Source organism: Dendrobates tinctorius, unplaced genomic scaffold (genome assembly GCF_039654945.1).
Source record: "Dendrobates tinctorius isolate UK_male_01 unplaced genomic scaffold, ASM3965494v1 ptg000015l, whole genome shotgun sequence".
Lineage (NCBI taxonomy): Eukaryota > Metazoa > Chordata > Amphibia > Anura > Dendrobatidae > Dendrobates > Dendrobates tinctorius.
In genome coordinates, this window is record NW_027361683.1 from 35,468,082 (window position 1) to 35,487,169 (window position 19,088).

Here is a 19,088-nt window from a genome sequence, read left to right on the forward strand (position 1 = left end):
ACTCTCTGCCATATGATATTGGACTGGATGCCTTTCTTGAAAAGTAAAATGTTAGAGTATATATACTAGATTCCTTAATAGGGCGTTGATCCAGGGAGCTTGTCTGAGTGCCGTATGTGGAGACGGGAAGAAATTTTTCTTTATCGCTTCATTGGGGGACACAGGTAACCATGGGTGTATGCTGCTGTCACTAGGAGGCTATGCAAGAAAAGGAAAATTAGCTCCTCCTCTGTAGTATACACCTACCGACAGGCACCAAGTACCACAGTTTAAGCTTAATGTCTGTAGGAGGCGGACCTGGATCTAACCTCAGATCCGCAGTTCTTTCCTTTTCAGGTCTTATTGTGTTTTATTAATCTTTTCCCTTTTGTTTTTCAGATTCTTCAGCTTCAGGGTAACAGGGTGCAGTTTTTCTCACCCTATTTTCCGACGTTATGCGACCGATAGAGCAGTGTGGTGTCGCCCACATCGCCCACTCTCGGACCCGCAAGCAGGACCTAATCCTCTGTCACCCTTAGGGGTGTTTGAGTGTGATTCCCGGTGGCCGGTCCTTAGCCTTTTCCCCTCCTCACCCCTCTCCTCAGAGAGGGCTGAGAGGAAGACTGTGGTCACCTATGGTGGCCTCCCCCTTTCTGGTAAGGGGTTGACGCCCTCTTTTGCACCGTCCAGAGACAGTGCGGGAAGGAGGATCTTCATTCCCAGGACCCTCTCCCTCCCGAGGGCTCCTGATGTGATCCTCATCTCGTAAGAGGAGCTGGACAGACATAGCAGTATGTATGTTCCCAATCCCCCTGCAGCAGCACTCCCTCCATTACTAGTTCTTAAGCCCTTGCAGCCCTTCCACCTCCTCATAGGACTTACACTTATTTTCGCGCCCCCACCCGGCATGTCTCCTATCAGTCCGCTCCTCACATCGGTCAGACACGCCTCCCGCTTGGCGCGTTTAGTCCTGGCTCACATGCCCCAGCCATCTTCAGTACCGGACACGCCCCCTCTGGCGTGCCATCCTATTATCTCACCGCTTTTTCCATCGCCGGGCACGCACCCTATCTGCATGTCAGTCCCGATGCCGGCGATTGGGCCTTGTTCGGTTTGGACACGCCCCCTCCGGCGTGCTAGCCTATCAGGCCGCAGCTTTCATTTTCTTTTTTCGTGCTTTCCTGCACGATGGGAGGCGGCGCTGGGTCAGATAATCTCTGTCCAGGCCACGCCTCCCATCGCAGCTCCAGCCGGGTCACGCCCACCGCTCCGCAGCGTGCTGCTGTGCCTGTGTCTCCCTGCTCTCCTCGTCCTGTCACTGCTGGTTGGCGCGTCATCCATTAGGAGGGGCACGTTACTTTGTTTTCGCCGGCCGGCACATTAGCCAGAGACGGCGCGGCTAAATCTGGGCCCTTCTACTAATTTAGCCCCGGCTTTGAGCCTTTTTACCAGTCTCCAGGTAGCCTCTCCATCTTACCGGCCAGTCAGCAACCCTTGGCCATTCAGTGACACTCGGCCAATCTGTGCACTCCTTGCGCATAACCAGGCCAATCGGCGCGCACCTCGGGCTTAGCCACGCCCCATACGATGACCGCGTTTATTTTTGCCTAATGAGGGAGTGTGCGTCTCTAGCCCTCCCCCTGTCCAACATCGAGGATCACTGTCTGCAAGTTTATGATCATACACTATTGGTAGATTTGTACTGTCTGTCACTATCTATCTCAGGTGACTCAGGGCACAGCAAGCGGTGTGTCTCTGTCAGTAACAGCGGACCAAGATGCGTGCATCTACTCCAGACCCCAAAGGGCACAGCAGGCATTCATCTCTATCCTGTACTGGATCTGGGAGACACTGCTGACTGAGCAGCGACAGCGCCATCTCTGTTATCAGGTAGTACCAGTCCAGACTGGTTGTTTTCTACCTCATAGAGACTCAGCTATCCCCGGCAGTAGTCTAGTCTCTCCTTTATGCCACAATCTCAGACATTCCTGACCCGATAATACACGATGCCTGCGCCATCTGTGTAGAATAAGTGGCCTTCTGACCAGTCTGCGTTATTTATGCCCGCACTGAAGTTCCTCCACCGTGTCTGCCCCGCAGCAGTCCCCTAACGCCCGGGACCAGAGCATTCCTCTCCCTCCAGAGTGGGCTGTTGCCATGTCTCAGTCGGTCTCCGACCTGACAGAAGTTTCATAGTCCATGGTCCAGGTCCTGGAGCAACTTTTTCATCCATCTACTGCCACCAGTGCTCCGAACACCTGTTACGGTGATTCGTACACACCTGACCGCGACATTCACAAGGACAAAACGGGTACAGAGTAAAGGAAGCGAGCTCGGGTAACTCCACATCCGCCGGGATGACAGCACTCCCCTCCTCCGGAGCAGGTTGTTGCCATATCTCGGTCGATTTCCGACCGGACAGAAGTTTCAAGGTCCGGGATGAAAGCACTCGCCTCCCTCTGGAGTGGGCTGTTGCCATGTCTCAAAGCACTCCCCTCCCTCCGGAGTGGGCTGTTGCCATGTCTGTCGGTTTTCCGACCGGACAGAAGTTCCTAAGTCCGGGATGAAAGCTCTCTCCTCCCTCTGGATTGGGCTGTCGCCATGTCTCAGTCGGTTTCCGACCTGACAAGAGGTTTCATAGTCTCTGATCCAGGTTCAGGAGCAACTTCCACATTTGTCTACTGCCACCAGGGCTCAGATTGCTGGTTTTTGGTAATTCGCACGCACCTATCTGCGACGTTCACAGGGATAAATCAGGTACAGAGCAAGGAAGCGAGCCCGGGTCTCTCTGCATCCTCTTGGATTCACTCTTCACCTCAGGCCTCCTTGGAGGAGGAGGGTTTTGGGTCAGATGTGGGTTCCCAGTCTGGGTCTGTTGCGGCCCAGACGTTAATATGCAGGACATGCTCAATAACCTTTTCTGGGCAATTACCAAATATTTGACTTAACGGAGGACAAGGGGAGCCTCTGTTGCCTCCAGCGAGTTAAATGTTCTCCCCAGGATTTTCTTATTCAAAGAGACTATTATGTCTAATGATCACTGCGAACACCTTAAAAAGCGCTTCACAGGAAGGAAGCTGCTTCTCATTCTCTGTCTCTTTAGCCCAATCATCCTTGATATTTGGGCAGAATCCCCTATGGCGGATCCGCCGGTTTTCTTCGTCTGTCCTACTAGATAGTCTTCGTCTCCTAAGAAGTTTTCGGATAGACATAGGAGTCCTTGGTTAGGTCAGTCTTTAATACATCAGGAGCCTTTTTTCTGCTCCATTTTTAGCCCCCACCTAGGTGGCTAAGTCCATGTCTGTCTGGACAAGTATGCTTCGCCCAGTCTTCAGGGTCCCGGGCCGACAGATTCTCCTCGGCCTCACGGGTCACCCCCACCCTGGAATTTCCTCTCTTCCAAGAAGTATGGCTCGCCCACGTCCGGGCCAGCGATCTAGTCGCACTCCGTTACAAACGAGAACTTTTCTTCCTCCCAGGAAGACGTTTCTTTCTGTCGCGCCCTTCGGAACATCTGTCTCAGGCCTTCCCTGTTACACACAGGGGTATTCAAGCCTACTTCCTGGAACGTATGGGGTTCAGGGTTCTACTTCAATTTTTTTTTTCATAGTCCAGAAGGAAGTTGAATCGTTCTATTGTTTTTGGACATCAACCGATTCAAGTGTCACATTCGGATCCATCCTTTCTGGCGGGAGTCCCTACATTCGGTGGTCATTTCCACGGAACTATGAGAGTTTCTTTGTTCGGTAGAAGTTTAGGATTCTTATCTTCTCATTCCTTTTGTGTTCAGCATCAAAGTTTTCTTACGCTTTGTAAACCAGGAGGATCACTATCAGTTCTCGGCTCTTCCTTTCTAACCGGCCTCCATCATCAGAGTTTCTCGAAAGTCAGGCTAGCGGTCATTGTCTTTCTTCGCTCTAAAGAATTTCTTACTTGACTATCTTCTGATCGAAAGGCAGTCCCGCCGAGCTTACGACTAGTCTTCAGATCACCTCGGACACTCTGGTCTGTCTTGGTTGGATTGTCACCAGTGAGAAGCCCTCCATAACCCCAGCTCAGCACCCAGTGTCTTTGGGCATGAGGTTCGACTTGGCCCATGCCGACGTCTCCCTTCCAAAGAAGATTTTGTTTTCCCTCTCCCAGGGGTTCCGCACTGTAGAGTGTACGGCCCATCTCTGCCTGAGATCCTGCATAGAGGTCTAGGGAAAGTGATTGCCGCCATGGGACCAGTGCTTTTTGACCTGTTCTATACCTGTCTTCTTGAGCTGTCCCTCTTGTTGGCTTTAGACAAGAGGACCTTCTCTATAGATCGACCTGTGCCTCTGTCTCTCAAGGCGAGGCAGTCTTTACCCGGTCAACGCTGTTAGCTTCAGTTCAAGTACTTCCTTACCTTCGGATCACATCGTCATCTTCGACACCAGTCTTCTTGGGAAGGGAGCTTTCTTCTTCATCAGCAAAGGGTCGCTGGAACGCCAGAGAAGCCGTTCTCCCCATCTTTCTAGATCACGGCAATTTTCCTTGCCCTTTGCCACTGACACTCGCCTCGCAAGCCAGCCGGTCCTTACACAGTCGGACAACGCCACTGAATGGGTTTCATGAACCGTCAATGTGGGATTCGCAGGATTCTGCGACAAGCGGAACATCATGTTTCCGCAACTTTATTCTTGCACATTCCGAGGGTAAAGAATTGGGCAGCCAATTCTCTGAGCTGTCAAGCTTCCGCATCAGGCGAGTGGTCATTTTATCTTTTTCACCAGATATTCCAAGAATCGGCACACTGGATGTTGCCCTGATGGCGTCTCGAATGAACTATAAGGTTCCTCCGTACGTAACCTGGTCCCGGGATCTCTAATCATCAGTTGCGATGTATTGGTACTCCCCGTGGCTACATTTCCAATTGCTTTTTCTTTTTCTGTCCCTCTCCCTTTCTTCCCAGAATCGTTAAGTTATAGTAAGAGGGGTTTCCAGTAGTTCTCTTGACTACAATCTGACAAGTCAGACTTGGTACCTGATGCTGGCGTTCATGCTCATGGACGCCCCATGGGGTTTTCCAGACATTCCGACAGCCTCTTCAACCACAGCTCATTTAAATTTAACAGCATGGCCGTTGGGGCCTGGTTCTGAGAGGGACAGGGTTTTTCCCATCAGATCATTCTGACCATGCATTGGGTGAGAGAACCTGTATCCTCACGTATCTACGACAGATACTGTAAGGTCTTATTCCGGTGGTGTAAGTACAACTATTTGGTTCCGTTTTCTCTTCTTAGTAGCCAATAAGGCCATCAGGGGAGTTTTGGAGTTGGCGGCTTTATCCTGCCGTCCTCCATTCCTTTTTCATTTCACATTACTGCAGACATTGTCCTTCCTTCTCTGTTCCTCGTGTCCCTCTCCGGTCCATTTCCTGGATAACTCGGCTTTACAGGTTGCAAGGCCGCGACCTGGTCATCTTCGCACATCCTTGCAGGGTTTTACAGAGTTCATACTCATGTCTTGTCCAACGCAGGCCTAGGAAGGAAAGGTGCTGCAGGCGGCTGTTACGCACCGGCCGGCCTCATTCTGTTTTTTTTTTTTTCTCTGCATTCCTTCTGTTCCCACCCTTGGGGACTGCTTTAGGACGTCCCATGGTTACCTGTGTCCCCCAATGAAGCGATAAAGAAAGAAGGATTTTTGGTACATACCATAAAATCTTTCTTTGAGCCTTCATTGGGGGACACAGCACCCTCCCTATTTGTACTGTTTTTGGGTCTATGTGCCTTTGCCGTTGGGCCGGTACATATGTTGAGTTGTCGGTTGCTTCTCCTACTGCTTTAACACTTAACTTAGGTACTTGGTGCCTGTCGGTGGGTGTATACTACTGAGGAGGAGCCAATTTTTCTTTTTTTTGCATAGTATCAGCCTCCTAGTGACAGCAGCATACACCCATAGTTACCTGTGTCCCCCAATGAAGGCTCCAAGAAAGATTTTACGGTGAGTACCAAAAATCCTTCTTTTTCCCCAGTGTGAAGCTTACTGTTTGCCACATGGGTTTTTTTGCCTTCCTCTGGATCAACATGTTAGGGCAAGTTAGGATAGGATATGGGTTAAACTAGATAGTCTCCCTTCAACCTTAAATACTATGTTACTATGTATTCGTGGTTTCATTATCTTTGTCTGTAGTCACTGAATATAAACCTTATTTTTACTTCTAAGATTAAATATTTGTGGTGGACATAGGTCTAAAACTCACATGAAGACTCCTCTCTGATAGCGGTACTGTAACAAATCTGGTCATGTGATGGACACACAAGTGTACCAATTATTTATTAATCTATTGGGTAAATCATATATGACCCTACTCAACAGTCATCTTAAAAAATAGATATATGTAGGGTAGTAGTGTATATACTGTATAAATAGTATAAAACGTTTGTAGTCCATAAGCTTTATTTGCTGATACTGCCTACACGATTTTGATGCATGCTTGACTGATTGCCTGAAGTCACAGCATAGAGGCTAATGAGCCCTCAGTCAAGCAGGAGGAGGCGAAGCTGGGAGGGGAATAGAGCTGGAGTTACAGAGGCTTCAGATCTACCATAGCTCTTTAGCCTCATTTGCATATCCATTCAAGCGCTGTTTTCTCAGTAACAGAGGAACAAACTGACCATGTAAAGGTATTGCTGGACTAGTCTTTGTTAGAGCTACATGCGCATATAAATATAAAGCTAGCAAATGTACTCCCATGTTCAAATAAAATTAATCTTTATTGAAAATACACATAAGCAAAGATAAGTAAAAACAATTGAAAGAAATCGGACTGCTGAGATTACAGGTTAGTATATGTTATTTTATGTTGGTCCCAAGAATAACTCACTAGAAAAACATTTGCTTTACATTATAATGTAAAGTGTTGCGGAATATGTTGGTGCTATAGAAATAAAATTATTATTATTAGAGACCCATATGGAGAAAAAGAGGCATTCACACTTTAAGCATACATAATTACTAGGGATGAGTGAATAGCTTCGGAAAACTCCTTATCTGAATATCTATAGCGCTTACTAAATAGCTGCATGGGGAACCCGGATGCCTGGAGCGCTCCCGATAATCAGCTGTTCAACGCCGCAGCTGCATGTGTCACAGCTGTGAGACAGTCACAACACATGCATGGAGAGTCTGTTTGTTGGGCTCACTATGCATATGTTGTGAGTGTCTCACAGCTGTGACACATGCAGCTGCGGCGTTGAACAGCTGATTATTGGGAGCGCTCCTGGTATCCAGGTTCCTGATGCAGCTATTTGGTAAGCGCTATAGATATTCAGATAAGGAGTTTTCCAAAGCTATTCACGCAACAATAATAATTTTCTAAAATTATGGTATACAGTCTCCACCTAGTGGTGAAATATGTGCATAAATCCTGCGTTTTTCAAAGAAACTACACAAATACCCAAGAGAGAGCGAGTTTATATTGCAATGTATACATATTTCCAGTGAGTTATGACTGATTAACACGTCTTGGGACTAACGTAAAATAACTTATACTTGCCTGTTATCTCTGCAGTCCGACTTTTAATTGTTTTTACTTATCTTTATTTGCTTATGTGTATTTTCAATAAAGATTAATTTTATTTTAACATGGAAGTACATTGTTGGCTTTATGATTCTTCTATACTCCCATATACTTATAGGAGCTTCTATGGGCTACATGCGCATATAAATACTTTGGGGTTGAAATCATGCTGACCGATTTCCCCTTAAAGGGTTAGTCTCACAATGGCAATATTTTACAAATCTATATCGGTAATATACAGTACAAGTCTAACATGAAGTTTAATTCTTGTACCATTCTTTTCTCCTCTCCATCTGCCCATCAGTGCACTCAACTTCATATAGCTGAATGGGTGGTCTTGTTCTTATCTGCTAAAACTACATTTCCCAGCAGCACACTGCTTTTTTCCAGATTCTGAGAGCCATAAGTTTTCCAATTTGCTGTCAATGGAGCTGTATGAAGGTTTATTTTTGCATAGCAAGGTTTCATTTGATACATTCAACTGTTTGATCAATCACTTTTTATTACAGTTTTTGGGAGGTGGAATGTACAAAAGAAACAGCAATTCTGGCATTTTATTCTATTTATTTATTTTTTTACATTCACCGTTCAACATTCAGTTTAATTGACATTAACTTTAATCTGCATATCTATACGCAAATGAGGGCTTATTTATTGCGAAACAAGCTGTGGTTTCCGCGGGCTCCATTTTTGGGTAATATTTGTGACGACACCACGTTTATTCTTAATTATGCCAGACGTATTATTCAGTAGCTCCAGGGACATGAGGTATTGTTCATAGGTGTCTGAACATTGGCTCTTGTAGGTTAAATTAATGTTTGTTGCTTTGTTAAATGGGTGCTGATTATCTATTCTATCAGTCCCTACAGTTTATTGTTCTGCTATCCTTGAGGGACAAATGCGATGGTTAATTGAACAATCGTTGTTTGTTAATTTGAATGCCTGCTGACTACCTATTGCATCAGTCAATGCAGATTGTTGTTCTTTAAACATTGAATGATATAACATACAGGTTAATTGATCTCTTGAACAATGAGAGATGACCTCCCCCCCCCCCCCCAAACCTGTGAATAATGCCCTGAAGGACAGCTTTGGGCATCAAAAGGGACCTCTCTCCTTCTACTGACAGGTTCTACAGGAGAGCAACCAAGAAATCATGGTACCAACTGGGGGAATACACCTGGCCACATACCTCCAATGTACTTTATCAGCTTCCTAAGCTTATAGCTACCTCCTCTCTGTGGATGCCCTTCTAAAGCAGGGTGCCACTGGTTGGGGTAGTTTGCCCTGGAAGCCCCAAAGTTGCAGATGTTCTAATTCCTGGCGAACCAGAGGAAGGGTGAGACTCCGTCATTTGCACCATCTTATGTACTTGCTGGGACTGTACTATAAGTTTTTGACTGTTGGTGATCCAATAAAGTGTCACCCCATTGTGTTACCCTCACCCTGTGTTGTCTGAGTAGTACTCTGCCCATGGGGAAAGGAGTAGGAGCGTTCAGTGGGATGAGCCCTGGTCCATGTGGTCTTTCTAAGGACAAACGGGCCAGCGCATGAGAGGACCCACTGAACCTTTGTTTTTGAATTATTTTTTTTCTTGTGTTGCTCACCATACGAGAAAAATACAGATATAGTTTTACAGTTATGGTCGCTACTATTTATAGTAATAGCCACATTGTATTTTTTCTTTACGTTTTACTATTTTTGCAGAAGAAAAACAATCGTAACTATTTCATGTACTTGGCTCTATAAGAAGATGTGGTGTTCCTTAGCTGTAGTATGTATTGTTACCGTTGGGCTATGTGCAACTTTTTCAACTTTTTATTTTATTTTTTTATGAGAAGAGATGAACAAAAACCATCAATCTAGCACTTTTTCTTCTCAAAAGAATTTTTTTGTGGCATTTCAAATGTAGAATAAATAACGATGGTGCTTGAGGTACATTTGTTTTGTTTCTACATAAAGCTATTTTTTTATGACAATTAGGAATTTGGGGAGTGTGATTTGTACTTTTTTTTCTCTCTCACCCATGACAGCACCACGGAGAGAGGGGATCCGCCCTTCAGGGACAGGAACCTACAGATAAAAAGGGCGGTACCTCTCCTCCGCCTTCAGTTGGGTTCCTGTCCCTGACGGAGGGACCCACAGGATGGTACCTTTCGTGTGTCCAGGATCCGGGGCCGGCCTGACCGGTGGTGGCAGCGGGGAGGCCCCTGCCTCGGGAAGGTGCGGTGCCCGAAGCCGCCACTGCTGGGGCCGATGCGGGCTGCCGGGTGAGCGGGCGGGAGTGACGCCAGAGCCGCCGCTCCGGAGAGGAAGTCGGGGCTCGTGGGGACCCGGTAAACATGCGGGCGGTGCCGGGTTACAGAGGTGTACCAAGATGGCGGCCGCCCCGGAAGTAGAAGCCGACTTCCGGGTCCCTAGAACCGGCGCATGCGCAGGAGCGCTCTCCCGGGGACCGCGGTGCATGATGGGAGCGGTGACGCCAGCCGGGAAATTTTAAGATGGTGGCTGCACAAGCGCTCCAGGCTGGAGGCAATCCTGAAGGGGATAGTGACCAGCAACAGGAGCAGCAAGCCAGGCAGCAGCTTTAGCAGCAGCAGCACCACAATCATCGTCAAAAGGAACACAGTACGGATGGTCGTTCCAGTAGTCACTCCACGCAGCATAGCACGTCAGCTGCAAGGAGCAAATCGCCACCAGGAGAGCAGCCTATTCAGGACCTGACTCCATCTCCCGAATCGATACCTGCAGCCGCATACCTTTGGGTGAGTGATCTTCGTGAATGTTCACCATTGTATTAAAAATTCCATTTCCCTTACTAGGGAAAGAAGGGGAAAAGAAAAGGGAGTGCCCCACTTGTGCTAGTCCCCTACCTATTTCTTGAGAGAGTGGCTCTACACCTCAGAGCCAGCTGCCACCTTCACCATCTCACTCTGCTGTGGACACCAGGCAGCCAGAGTTCAACACCAGTTTCAGCAGTGGCTTCAAGCCAGCTGGTAACTCCACCAGGTTTCTGCAGTGGCTTCACAAGACGCTATCACCAACACCTGCCTAGACCATGTGACCCCATAGGAAAAGGGAATGGTCAAATGATCAGGGGCCAAAAACTGCTATAACCCCAGTGACCACCGGGGGCAAAAGCCAAAGCAAAGAAAACATCGAGTGCAGGAAAAAAAAACAAAAAACGGAACCATGTACAAAAGAAATCCTCTGTTAGGAAACTCCGGATTTGGCCTCTGACCTAAAAGCTGCGATTAAATTGGAGGTCAGAGTGCCCTTATATCCCTTAAGCATAGGGACAAATCAAAAAAAAAAAAAGAAAAGAAAGACACAATAGTGATTTCCCAGTCGGATTCCTCGACATCGGGAGAAATCACGTCAAAACCCTCAGATTCCAGTTCCTCAGACGAGGAAACAGAGGAGCGTCACTGCTTCCCCCTAGACGAGGTGGACAAACTAGTGAAAGCGGTAACGTCTACCATGGGGGTGCTGGACCCTAGGCCTGATAAAACAGTCCAGGACATAATGTTCGGGGGACTGGGCCAGAAAAGGCGCGGAGAGTGTTCCCGCTAAATGAAAATGTGCGGGGTCTAATCAAAAAGAATGGGATAAACCGGACAGGAAAAACACCACGGTCCCTTCCCTTAAAAGGAAATATCCCTGTGAAGAAAGGGGCCCGAAGCTCGATGTAGCTGTCGCAAAGGCCTCAAAAAAAAAAAAAAAAAAAAAAAATTCGCCCTCCCCTTTGAGGACATGGGCACCCTCAGGGGTCCCCTAGATAAAAAGGCAGATACCTTTCTTAAAGGTGCATGGCAGTTAGCTGGAGGTAACCTCAGGCCAGCCATAGCGGGACGCCAAGGGATAAAATCCTAGACTCTATCCCGGTAATAAGGGGAGCGGCTGCCTTCCTAGCGGACTCATCCGCAGACTCAGTCTGGTTATTGTCCAAAGCAGCAGCACTCTCAAATGCAGCTAAGAGGCCCTTTCGGAATCGAAAGTTTCTTTTACGGAGACCGCCGAGAGAGCAAAGTGGGCTGACAAGAGAAGAGAGAGAGGGTTCCTCCTCGGCAACTTGTCCTGAGACAAAAAGCCCTCTAGGTGACAGTTTGCTCAGGGTGGGGGGAAGGTTAACCCTTTTTTCTCCCAGCCTGGAAAAGAATCTCAAACAACCCATGGATAGTAAACCCCTAATCCTGGAGGGCCTAAGGATAAACTTCTCTCCCTCCCGCCTCAAAAGTATGTAATGACTCCGCTAAGATCCAGTATGCAAGAGCAGAAAGCCCTAGGAAACGAAGTCCTAAGCCTGGTAGAAAAAGGAGCCCTCCAGGAGGTTCCCCTGCAGGGAAGGGGCAAGGGGTTTTACTCCCCTCTTTTTCCTGGTGACCAAGCCAGGCGGCAGGTTTCAGACAATTTATAAATTTAAAAAAAAAAAAAAAAAAAATTTTAAAACTTCAAAATGGAGTCAATCAGGTCCACCACCAATCTCGGTGTTGGATCTCAGCGATGCCTATTATCACGTCCCCATTCACAAAAACTCCAGGAAATATCTCAGGTTAGCTGTCTCGATAAAGGGCGAGATAAGAGAACTCCTTGCCATTCGGAATATCTGTAGCTCCACGGGCAGAGATGATGGCCCATATAAGGGAGCAAGACATAATAATAATCCCGTATCTGGACTATTTTTTAATAGCAACCAGCTCGGTTCAAAAACGCTGGGAACAGAGGGACAGAGTGATGGGCACTCTGCAAGGCCTGGGCTGGCTCCTGAATCTAAAAAATCAAGATCGGAGCCCAGCAGAGTACAGGAATTCTTGGGTCTAATATTGGACTCAAACATTCAAGACTGCCGCCTCCCAGACCGCAAGAAGGAGGAAATCGCTCAAATTGTAACAAGAGCCATCCAAAATCCCTCCATGACATTAAGAAAAGCGATGTCACGACTAGGTTCTCTCTCCGCCTGCCTGCCAGCAGTCCAATGGGCTCAGTTACACACGAGAGATCTACAGTGGGATGTACTAGCCAACTAGTCTGCAGTAGGGGGACACCTAGAGGGTCGTATTACCCTAAATTCAAAAACTACTCATTCCCTAACCTGGTGGAAAAGCCAAGACAACCCTTCCAAAGGGATCCCCTGGGTAACAAAAATAACACACATAGCTACCACATATGTCAGTCCCACGGGGTGGGGAGCACACATGAACAACGAAGTGGCCCAGTGTACGTGGGGAGTTCAAGAATTAGAAGCCTCCTCGAACCAGTGAGAGCTCTTAGCAGTGGGCTACGCATTAGTACACTTCTTACCCCTGCTCCGGGGTCATCATGTCTGCATATTTCGGACAATCGAGTCACAATAGCATATATAAATCATCAGGGGGGAACCAGGTCCCGAGCCCTAATGGAAACATTCTCCAGAGTCCTCAAATTAGCAGAGGCAAACCTGCTATCTCTGTCACCACTACACATCCGGGGCACGGAGAATCAAAGGGTAGACTTTCTGAGTCGCTCCCAATTACGACAAGGGGAATGGGTCCTAAAGCGGTCCGATTTTCGGCAGATTGTAAAAATGTGGGGGGACCCGGGCATAGATCTGTTTGCCGACTTCAGAAACAAAAAGTGGAAACTTTCTGCTCCATAGACCCCAGGGGGAATCCTCTAGCTCTGGACGCCTTCATACTCCCATGGACATGGGGCCTAACATATGCCTTTCCCCCGATCATGCTGATCCCAGCAGTGCTAAGAAAAGACAGGGAGGATGGGGCAGGAATGATTTTAATAGCCCCCTTCTGGCCCAAAGAACCTGGTTCTCCTGGCTAAGAATATTCTCTCTAACCGACCCATGGATCCTCCCAGATCTCCTGGACCTGCTATCGCAGGGGCCAGTGTTACACCCTCAGGCAGGGAGATTCCATTTAACAGCATGGAATTTGAGAGGGCACTGATGAGAGACAGAGGAATTTCAGAGAACCTGATAACTACACTACAAAAAAAAAAAAAAAATTCTTATCCACTTCGGGGGTAAAGGTTCAGGATGAGGTTCACATTGACAAAATCCTAGAATTTCTACAAAAGGGCCTAGAACAGGGTCTAGCGGCCAACACATTAAAGGTACAAGTAGCGGCCTTGGGCACCTTTATAACCATAATGTGGTAGGTAATCCCTGGGTGACAGATTACTAAGGCCGTATCCAGATCCAGGCCGATAGCAAATCAAAGATTACCATCATGGGATCTAAATCTTGTACTATCCACGCTAACAGGCCCTCCATTCGAACCTATTCACTCAGCATCCCTAAGAATCCTGTCGTTAAAAACAGTGCTTCTTTTGGCGCTAACATCAGCTCGCAGAGTGAGCGATATGCAAGCTTTATCAGTAGGGCCACCTTTCACAAAGATTCTAGATGATCGGGTCATTTTAAAGCCTGACCTGGCATATCTACCCAAAGTGTCATCACACTTCTATAAGTCCCAAGAGGTAGTCCTTCCTTCATTCTGCCCAAATCCTAAAAAGAAGGGAGAAGACAAATTCCACACCTTAGACGTGATGAGGTGCCTAGTGCAGTATCTAGAGGCCACCAAGAAATGTAGGAAGGAAGGCTCTCTCCTTGTGTGTTTTCAGGGACCTCGGAAGGGACTCAAAGCATCTAAGAGTACCCTGGCAAGGTGCATAAGGTATGCGATTGCCCTGGCATATTCATCTAGTGAAATTACCATTCTGGAAGGGTTGAGAGCCCTTTCCACAGGAGTGATGGTGACCTCATGGGCTGAAAGATCTGAGGTATCAATAGAACAAATCTGTAAGGCGGCCACCTGGTCATCACCTTCGACCTTTTTTAGGCACTATAGATTAGATCTAGCCTCTACGTCTGACCTGACCTTCGGGAGTAGGGTCCTTCAGGCGGTGGTCCCTCCCTAAGCTACCAATCTCTGTAATTCTCTCCGTGGTGCTGTCATGGGTGAGAGAGAATAGCTTAGTTACTCACCGATAACGGTGTTTCTCGGAACCCATGACAGCACCCGCTTATTCCCCTCCCCTTCACGAGTGTGGTGGGCACGTTTTACTGTTAGTAGAGTGTTTCCGTTTAGACACGGTGCTTCTGATAATAAGCAATATTATAATGTTATGCATATATTTCTGTTGTCTAACTAACCTGGAGACCCTCTGATGCTCTGTAACCAACTGAAGGCGGAGGAGAGGTACCGCCCTTTTTATCTGTAGGTTCCTGTCCCTGAAGGGCGGATCCCCTCTCTCCGTGATGCTGTCATGGGTTCCGAGAAACACCGTTATCGGTGAGTAACTAAGCTATTTTTTTTTATTTTATATAATTTTTTTTACTTTATTCCCTCGAGGCACCATCAAGCGTTCTCCCTCTGTCAAACGCCTCATGTACGCTGTCACTGATGAAAGTGGCATTTGAGGCGTTGCTCTGCTGGGATGAGCTTATCTCAGCAGTTATATCAGACTGGCTCCTGCAGCCGATCGCACTGGTATGGAAACTGTACCATGATACTAGAATGACGTACACATCCGTCATGGACAAAGTGACACATGCTCATCCTGGTTTTGCATATAGCCTTAAGGGTTAAAGTGATTTGAAGAAATATTTTTTTTTTTTTTAGAAAATTGTCTATTAAATAAAAAGTTGTTCTAAAGTACACATTTTTTTTTTTTTTTTTTTTTAACCCTTTCCTGCCAAATTCAGTTATAACATTCCTGACCAGGCCAAATTTTTTAATTTTGACATGTCTCTGGAATACATCTACAGTCATGATCACAAGTTTTGAGACTGATGGAAATTTTGTCTTTCACGAAGTTTCCCTCTTCAGTGTTTTTAGATCTTTTAGTCAGATGTTTCTACGATCCTGATGTACAATTATTGGCATTTCCTTTGTTGTTATATTATTATTTACAAATACGACAAGTTCCTGTAAATACTCAGTGTTGTCCCATATTTCTCAAGACTCCTTCAATTCGCCCTGGATTATATCGGCTTCTGGGCCAAATCCTGACTGACAACCCATTCCTGTCTAATCAGATCTTGGAGTTTATCACAGATTTCTGTGACTTGTCCATCCACTGTTCAGGATTGATGAGAGTGAGCTGTGCAGAGTTTAGGACCATGAATTCAGGAGGCATATTAGACCCTACTTATGACCGGACCTAACAGGCTACTGGACCTGTAGGTCAGTCTTTGTTCTCGGGTTGCCATGACAACCATTAACATTTGGGGATTGGGGGCGGACAGGATGAGAGGGGATGTTCTTTCACTTTCACAGCCTTCAAAGAGTGACATTCACTATTGACTGTGGCACTGTGACTGTGGGACCCTAACTGTTGCTACAGGAGCCCACCTGTCAGTTAAGCTGAGGTCCTGCAATGATCTTGCTGGGAACAGCTTCTATGTCTGCTTGACCACTTGGTACGTCCGTTTAAAGCAACATCTCGGTGAGTAAGTCCTACTGGTACATCCAGCGTTTATGCCCAAAGGCCCCCATATACATTAGGTAGCCATTGGCGGAACGATCTTTTGGACGATCTCTCACATTCTCTCAGAAACGCTTTCATATATAGGAACACTTCATCTATTGCTGCTGTGTTGTAAGAGAAGGTTTATTTTGGTGCTGAACAAAAGGATAGGTCGTTGAAATTCAGAAAACCTCATCCCCCTCTCTTTATTTATTTATTCTGTCATGAAAACGTCAGGAGACCCCCCCCCCCCCCCATACACCAGTCTATCGGCTATTCCCACCAACACTGGCGGGTTTGAACAATTTTAGTCTGTGTAAAGGGCTTTAGAAGTTTAATTTAAATGTATTTTATGTATATTCTAAAGGAGCCGCTTTCTTCCAGGAGTTGCAGATGCATCCCCAGTTCCTGGACAAGGTTGTCCCATTGCTGGATGCAAAGGAATTGGACATGTACGAGGACCAAAATATGGCACCCATTACACGTATGTACACATTTACATTGGTTGAGCGTTATGTACTGGACACATTTCCATATTTTAATATTGCTTCATGCTGTGTTATGTCACAGTGCTGTTGGCTGCCCCTACTCCGACGTAAACCTTAATAGAGAGGGATTGTTGCAAGATCGTCTCAGTTCAGAGCGACCACTGCCATACCAGAGCACGATAAAGGCCCGAAGACCAGGGACCCCTAACCTTGTTTCTGATCCCCCACCAGATTCTCCTCTGTCCAGGTAATTTTTAAAGGGAATGTCTCAGGTATTTAATTTTACTTTCATCAATTAGATTTAAACATCTAAACACATGGGCGAAACTATTCCAGCCCTTCTTCATGCAGTCTCATCCGTTTCTTGTGTTTGTTTAATAATACAATGAAAACATGGAAATATAGAAAGAAATCTACTGTAAATTCTGTGTCTGTTTATGGAAATAAGCCAGGTCTCTCTTCCTCCTTACTATTGTGTCTGACATTGAGGCTGCAGCAGGAGCCTCCCCCTCTGCTTTTTCTGAAGTAGTAGTTCTGAAGACTTTGTCATTCTGCAGAATTTTCTTGCTTTCTGCATTTTTCTCAAAACACTGTATCGTATGCACTTAATATGAATGAGTGGAGATTTATAGAGAAATGTGAATTTTACACCCTGTGCCCACAGGACATGGTAGGAACAGACGATGGATGCTGAGCTTTATCTTTGTGCATGATGTATAATGTTTCTACCTTATGTAGACATAACCAGCCTTCTTTCTAAACATAATGTGAAACTTGTCCTAAGTTACACAGCAAAACCGTCACGTAATCTATAGAAATAGGAAGAACAGCCTATTGTGACTGCTGTAGTGACCAGTGTGAAGAGTAATAATTGAAGGTCTTTTGCGGATAATAAGAGATGTGTTAAAAAAAAAAAAATCTAATTAAAACCTAATTTATACATGGTTTGTATATTATATATAATAATCAGTATCTCCATATTACATTAATACTATAATTTACAGTTCTTCTTTCTACTCCTCCAGAAAGTGTCCAACTCCTGTAGATGAGCAGTGGGGGCAAGGCAACATGTGGGATATGGCAGAATGGCTAGAAGATGAAGCAGACACAAAGCCGCCAATTAAAAAGTAAGGGTTTTTTTGTGCGTTGTTTTAAATTTTAGGGACAAACACGGCAAAAGATGCTAGTGACATATTTTTTCATTAGTATTCATAGATTTTTTTTCTACTATACAGCGGGTGAAATAAGTATTGAACACGTCACTCATTTTCTAAGTAAATATATTCAAGTAAATCAAACTATAGATGTCCATCACTTATGTGTAATAATGAGAAATGAAAGGAAAAAAGTGTTGAACACGCTTACTGAAATGTATTTACTACTTCGTACAAAAGCCTTTGTTGGTGATGTCAGCTGCTATAGATGCCTCCTGCATGGAGAAACTAGTCCCATACATTAATCAGGTGTGACTTTAGCCCATTCTTCTACACAAGTGTGTGTTTGCATGTATATGTGTGTATATAGAGGTTTGTGTGTGTGTAATATATATATTCAAGAAAAAAGGGCAGCACTACCAAAATAATATAGTAGGTGCAAAACCTATTCAGCAGTGTCCAAACAGCCAAATTAGCAAAAGGAAAAAAATAGGCAGCACTCAAATTAAATGTGAAAACATTGGATACTTTACTGATCCTCAGGTGGAAACGTTTCAACGGTGACCCGTCTTTGTCAGACAAAGACGGGTCACCGTTGAAGCGTTGCCACCTAAGGATCAGTAAAGTATCCACTGTTTTCACATTTAATTTGGGTGCTGCCTATTTTTCTCATATATATAATATAATATAATTACTAGCTGTTTCCAGCCAGCCAACGCTCGGCACGCTCATTGCTATCTAATTAACGCTGCTGGTGATAAAACTAAAGTAAATAATGACGACATTCTATAGCGCTTACACAGGTGTTAAATTAAAATGAAGTTAATAATAATCATCAAAAATCTGAATAATACTAATGATGCATTTTATTCAGTGTAAAATCAAAAACAAACTGGATTCAGTAAGATGTGCGTTTTTTTATTCATTCCAGCATCTAAACAAATTTCGTAATGAAACATAAATTAAGTTAAAATTTCTCTGTGAACACAAATGTACGTTTACCTTGTCTGAAGTGGTTGAATTACATAGAAAGGAAGTGCGTGTGGTAATGTGTGGGGACGCAGCCTCGTGTGGTAATGTGTAGGGACGCAGCCTCGTGTGGTAATGTGTAGGGACGGAGCTTCGTGTGGTAATGTGTGGGGACGCAGCCTCATGTGGTAATGTGTGAGGACGGAGCCTCGTGTGGTAATGTGTGAGGACGGAGCCTCGTGTGGTAATGCGTGGGGACGGAGCCTCGTGTGGTAATGTGTGGGGACGGAGCCTCGTGTGGTAATGTGTGGGGACGGAGCCTCGTGTGGTAATGTGTGGGGACGGAGCCTCGTGTGGTAATGTGTGGGGACGGAGCCTCGTGTGGGGACGGAGCCTCGTGTGGTAATGTGGGGGGGCGGAGCCTCGTGTGGTAATGTGGTGGGGGGGCGGGATTATGTGCGGTGATGTGGTTGGGGGCGGGATTATGTG

General features: G+C 45.9%; 1 protein-coding gene across 2 annotated transcripts in view; it reads left to right on the plus strand.

Annotated features, from left to right (window-relative positions):
• LOC141076150 (lethal(3)malignant brain tumor-like protein 4) overlaps positions 1 to 19,088 on the plus strand; it is a 140,311-nt gene that overhangs the window by 81,664 nt on the left and 39,559 nt on the right. For both annotated transcript variants that reach the window (XM_073563494.1, XM_073563485.1), the window contains exons 16-18: positions 16,373 to 16,472; positions 16,559 to 16,723; positions 17,502 to 17,603. In XM_073563494.1, coding sequence (XP_073419595.1) covers positions 16,373 to 16,472; positions 16,559 to 16,723; positions 17,502 to 17,603 — 367 coding nt within the window. The remainder of the gene's footprint in view (positions 1 to 16,372; positions 16,473 to 16,558; positions 16,724 to 17,501; positions 17,604 to 19,088) is intronic.